This window comes from Pseudomyrmex gracilis, unplaced genomic scaffold (genome assembly GCF_002006095.1).
Source record: "Pseudomyrmex gracilis isolate BER0280 unplaced genomic scaffold, ASM200609v1 scaffold_209, whole genome shotgun sequence".
NCBI lineage: Eukaryota > Metazoa > Arthropoda > Insecta > Hymenoptera > Formicidae > Pseudomyrmex > Pseudomyrmex gracilis.
The window spans coordinates 110398-115147 of record NW_018020793.1 but is presented as its reverse complement, the minus strand read 5'-3'; the positions used below and the strand labels follow the sequence as shown (position 1 = coordinate 115147).

Here is a 4750-nt window from a genome sequence, read left to right as displayed (position 1 = left end):
GGGGACTACTTTGAAGGGGACAACTTGAATTTTGAAGAATAAACATGTACTTTTCTTTTTATGAATAAATTCCGGTTATTTTTTGATCATGGTAGTATGTCAACACAGCGGATTACGTATAATAAAGTTGTTACTCTTCGTATCCTCGTGTGTTTTTTCTTCTTAATAATTCTCAAAGTATTTTATAACGGCGCTATTTAATATTTAATTTTTCATAAAAGAATCTGTATACACACTCGCAACACAATTAACAATATTTTGCATCAATATTATTGTTTCGCACGTGCAAATCTTCAATTAGGATCATGCATATACGCATTTTTCAGTGTAAACGTATGTTCAAACTGAATAACGCGCTTTATTGAGTTCTCTGAAATTAGATAGAAAAATCATCGAAGAAGCAAGTCTGTAAAGGAAACACATTATTTCTACAACATTGATCCGCATAATGGAGTTAGAAAAACTATGATACACATGAACGTCTTGTGAGAAATATCGCTCCTTTGCAGACTCGAGAGTTTTCAATTAATAAATTGACATATATACCGTGTATCGGCGTTTTTCTTTTTTCGCAAAAATACACTGGCGAGCGAGCGAAGTCCAAAATTCAATAAAAGGAGGCAGGTTTCCGCAAGACGAGCAATAACATTAGGGGAAAGGGGCGAGTTAGTGAAGGCGTTTATTTTACTTTCCGGTGCTCTCCGTATATATATTGTTACGCGGGGGNCACCGCGTATGTGTCGCGGGAGCCGCCTGAACGGCGTGCGCTCGGCGCGACTGTTCGTTGCCGGGCAACCAGCGAGTTGTGGTATTTGAGAGTCGCGAGATCTGTCACGTTGCGTTTTCGGACGGCTCGTCCGTTTTCCTGTATTTCTAATTGAGATTCCATTGTAATAAAGAGTTTAATAGTAAACCGCGCTCTCTCTCATTTCCGCGGACAAGTGCGCGATCGCGGAGACCGGCGTGAGAGCTGTTTCCGACGCCGCGAGCGCAACAATATATATATATCTTCCACAAGCAGAAGCCAGTCTTTTCGGAGTCAACACACCGAGCAAAGCATTCCACGGGTCGTTTGCTGCGAAAATGCAGCATCGTACCAAGACATCGATATAACTTGGCAGTGCGTGAAAGCTTTTTTTTTTTTTTTTTTGTTCAAGGTGCAAGCCTCACCCATTCCATTCCATAACAGCGCATTCCAAGCTCCGATCACAAAACATGGAGATCGATTTTCAAATTTTTGTTCGCTTAATTTTATCTCGCAATTAATTTTAACACATATCGAATAAAAACCGTTTTACCATGTAACATCTATGGGTAAAGGACATAAATTACACACACAAAAAGTACCTTATATGGAGCGTTATGTAATTTTCTAAAAGCCGATACACACATATTAATGTAATAAATATATATCCTGAGCTTTTTTTTTTTTTTATACGTGTGTCGCTTTTCTACACACTACATGTACACATTTTTTTTTTTTGCTTTTATTTTCTTACTTTTATATATTTCTACGATATATTATATATATGTATATATAATATGTATGTTATATATATATATATATATATGCACACTAAACTTCTCCAATCACATACTTTTCCTTAACTCGACGTTATCATGCTAATACTATAAGGTGCTTAAGGAGAAAGATATTGGATTTATTTTTTCGATAATATATCTTTTTTTTATTATCACATGTAATTCGTACTTTCGTCGCATTGCAGCGGCGGCGGGGATATAACCAGTAAGCGATCCAACATCGAACATCGCAAGCTTGTGTGTGTTTTATAATGCCTTGTGCTGATGGATGTGTCGGGGGATCTCGGGGAGGTCTGTGTCCGGCGCCGAAGGTCACACACGATGTGGGACATACAAAGCCTCTGTGAACATTGTGCATTCGGCATCAGTGGAAGCTGCGTGACAAGGGTAATGAAAACGCCGAGAAATGAAAAAAAAGACTAAAAGAGGAAGAGGAAAATGAGGAGAGGTAAGGTCTTTTCGCGGGATATTTCATATTTAATCATGCTTCAACGCGATCTATCGTGTTCTCGAAATATTCCGTTAAAATAGCGCCTAAATTCGTTGACTCAATTTTTATCCAATAGTCGAAAATAGAACGAAAAAGGAGAGATGCGCGCACGAAAAAGTATACGCAGACGTATATTGATTGGCATGATATATTGAATTAGAGAAAACACGTGACGCGTGTGAGAGCAACGGAAAACTCACTTTACTTTGCTATATACTTGTGTGACATATCGCACAATATATTTCCAGTAAATTTATACAAGGTATACGAGTACACACGATGGATCGCGCGAAAAAGGAAAAGGAACATCGACTTGTCTATTCTACATTGACAGCCCAAATCAAGTCGATATCCTTGATGGAAGTCAGTTGCAAGTAGAATGTAAAGTTACGCGTGTGTGTGTGTGTATATATATATATATAATTTAGTTAAAAAAAAAAAAATTATATATATATATATACTTAAGTTGTTACATTTCTATTATAAAAAAATCTCGATAGTTGTGATTAAAAAAATTGAAGTAGTTGAAACGAAAAATAAAATTGGCGTCAAGAAAATGATTTTAAAAGGTAAGTAAAACTTTGTGTTAACTCTGGAAAAAAAATCTCTCAAACATAACTTATTAATGTGTCAAAGAAGAGCTAATGAATTCCACTTGCAACCAAAGTGATCGGGAGATCAAGAAACATAATAATGAACAAAGAATGATGGGAGGGAAACGGATTAGGCGCAATATATCAGCCGATTTTTCATTGTCAGCCTTTCAATGGATCAAGAGAGAAACAATCGATATATCACAAGGTGAATGCACTCACCGCTGCTTCGTCTTAACGCGACGATAGCGGTGATATTCCGCCGGGTCGTTGGGGTCGAAGCCCCTTCGGTGTTTCGGCGGCGAAGACATGGCGGCCGCCTTCTTAGCTTTGCCGTCAGTCGGATTAGTAGTGGTGTTGACGTTGTTGCAGCCGATGACGGCGCAGACAGTGCCGTTGTTGTTTCCGATATGTAAAGAGGTGAGCGGCGGCGGCGAGGGTGGCAACTGCTGGGCGGAGGGGCAGATGTTACTGCCGGATGATCGCTCCGGAGGGTGACAGCGGCAGCCTGGTGCTGGCGGCTCGCCAAGGACACGTTCCCCGTGACCGACGTGGCTCTGGGGCACCGCGTTCAGCTCGTGCCTGTTAACCCTACCGGCGCCCGGCCCACCCATTCAAACCCGCGATGATCGCCCGCGATGACTCCACCTCTCCGATCTCCGTAGCTGCTCCTGCCAACGATCCCGCGCACCTTTCGCTCGCTTTCAATCGGCGCCGATTCACGGCTCTTCTTCTTCTTTTCAACTTTAGGTTCACCGATCCGCGACACGCTCTGCGGACGCGGCGAATATGACCACGACGAAGGTACCGAGGATGTATTGCCGCGTAGCCGGGTAAGAACCCGGCACGCCGGCTTGTCCAGCCTCATACACGCGCCACCACGACTAATCATCTATCTCCTTTCTCACCCTGACTCGTGCGCACCAGTCATTCGACTTCCGGTAAGTAGATTGAGAGAACGATGCGTTCGATATACGAGGACCAGAGACGAAATAGAAGCACCGAGAATATGACCGAAGTGAAATGACGACGGTTAAAATCCTATGTAACGAAAGGAAAAAAAACGCGCGACAACAACGTGCACGATGACGGCGCCCGATGCTGAGATGCGATCCTACTTCCGTCCCGCGATCACGCCGACTCACTCAACGAGACGCGACGCAACCCCTCGCATCCCTCTGCATCCTTCGGCTGTGATACGCCCCTATCGCCACCGAGCGATGGCAGCACCGTGGTGCGCGTGTATGTGGTACGTTGCAACAAGGTGCGGAAATTGGGAAAGGGCGGCGACGGCTTCTTGGCGTGTATCAAGTGAAACAAGAAACAAAAACTGATCATCACGTAAGACGAATCAAAACATGATGACATGAATCATTGAATTTGATCAAACCGTGAAGAAATCTTATTGAATCACCAGAGTCACACGACCACAACTTCGTCGGCTGCGGTTGAAACACACTTAGTCTTAGTCATTGATAAGTAAGTCTGTCTGTTGAATACGTCAATTGACGGGATATAACGTAATTGGATATGTAGAAATACGATTAGCGGAATAGGCTAGGAAAATCCAGGTGACACGGAAGTTGAGTCATACCGCATGAACACGCTGTCTTCGATTCTAACGTGCCACTACAATCCCATCCCCTTTGCGCCCGCGCGCCATGTTCCTGATTTTCGAAGAAAGCGATTGGTGGCAGCACCGCGTTACACGAGGCGCCAGACTAGTATAGGCGATCAAGAAGGGTTGCGAGGGGATGAAACGCGCGTTCCACAGACTGGAACAGGGGCAGTGGGATAACCTCGATTAGTCGGTGGTAGATGTGCGAACAGGTCGACACGCCAATCTGATAATATGTCACCTTTCTCAGCCACGCACGCATTTTCCCAACAAGTCATAACAAACAATTTTATAAATCAATTTTTTCTCACTTCTTTGCTTTTTTTCTCTTTTACTCTGATTGTAGTAACTCATAATGCAGCTAATAAAACATTTATTTTGGAATAGTAATATTATATTTTTTCTATGCGTAATGCAATCTAAAATTAATAGCATTTTGTTTTAATTGTTAATTAATACACTCTTAAAAAATTTTTTTTATATTATATATATTTGTGGTTTTTGATA

At 42.2% G+C, this 4750-nt stretch overlaps 2 protein-coding genes across 5 annotated transcripts in view; both read right to left on the bottom strand.

Moving 5' to 3' along the window:
* The window catches only part of LOC109858516 (potassium voltage-gated channel protein Shaker), a 92294-nt gene that overhangs the window by 60318 nt on the left and 27226 nt on the right, over nucleotides 1-4750 (bottom strand). The gene's annotated exons all lie outside the window — the stretch shown is intronic.
* On the bottom strand, nucleotides 1586-4643 carry LOC109858517. Its single transcript, XM_020435857.1, has 2 exons — nucleotides 2848-4643; nucleotides 1586-1883 (listed from the first exon to the last, which is right to left on the bottom strand). The coding sequence occupies exons 1-2, from the start codon at nucleotides 3237-3239 to the stop codon at nucleotides 1619-1621; spliced, it is 657 nt and encodes a 218-aa protein (XP_020291446.1). The 5' UTR covers nucleotides 3240-4643; the 3' UTR covers nucleotides 1586-1618.

Bases quoted from the DNA above. Each gene is read 5' to 3' on its own strand.
- LOC109858517 (XM_020435857.1), bottom strand. From the start codon at position 3,239: ATGGGTGGGCCGGGCGCCGGTAGGGTTAACAGGCACGAGCTGAACGCG. The intron at 1,884-2,847 runs GTGAGTGCATTC...CAATGTTCACAG, and splicing joins CGCGTTAAGACGAAGCAGCG to AGGCTTTGTATGTCCCACAT.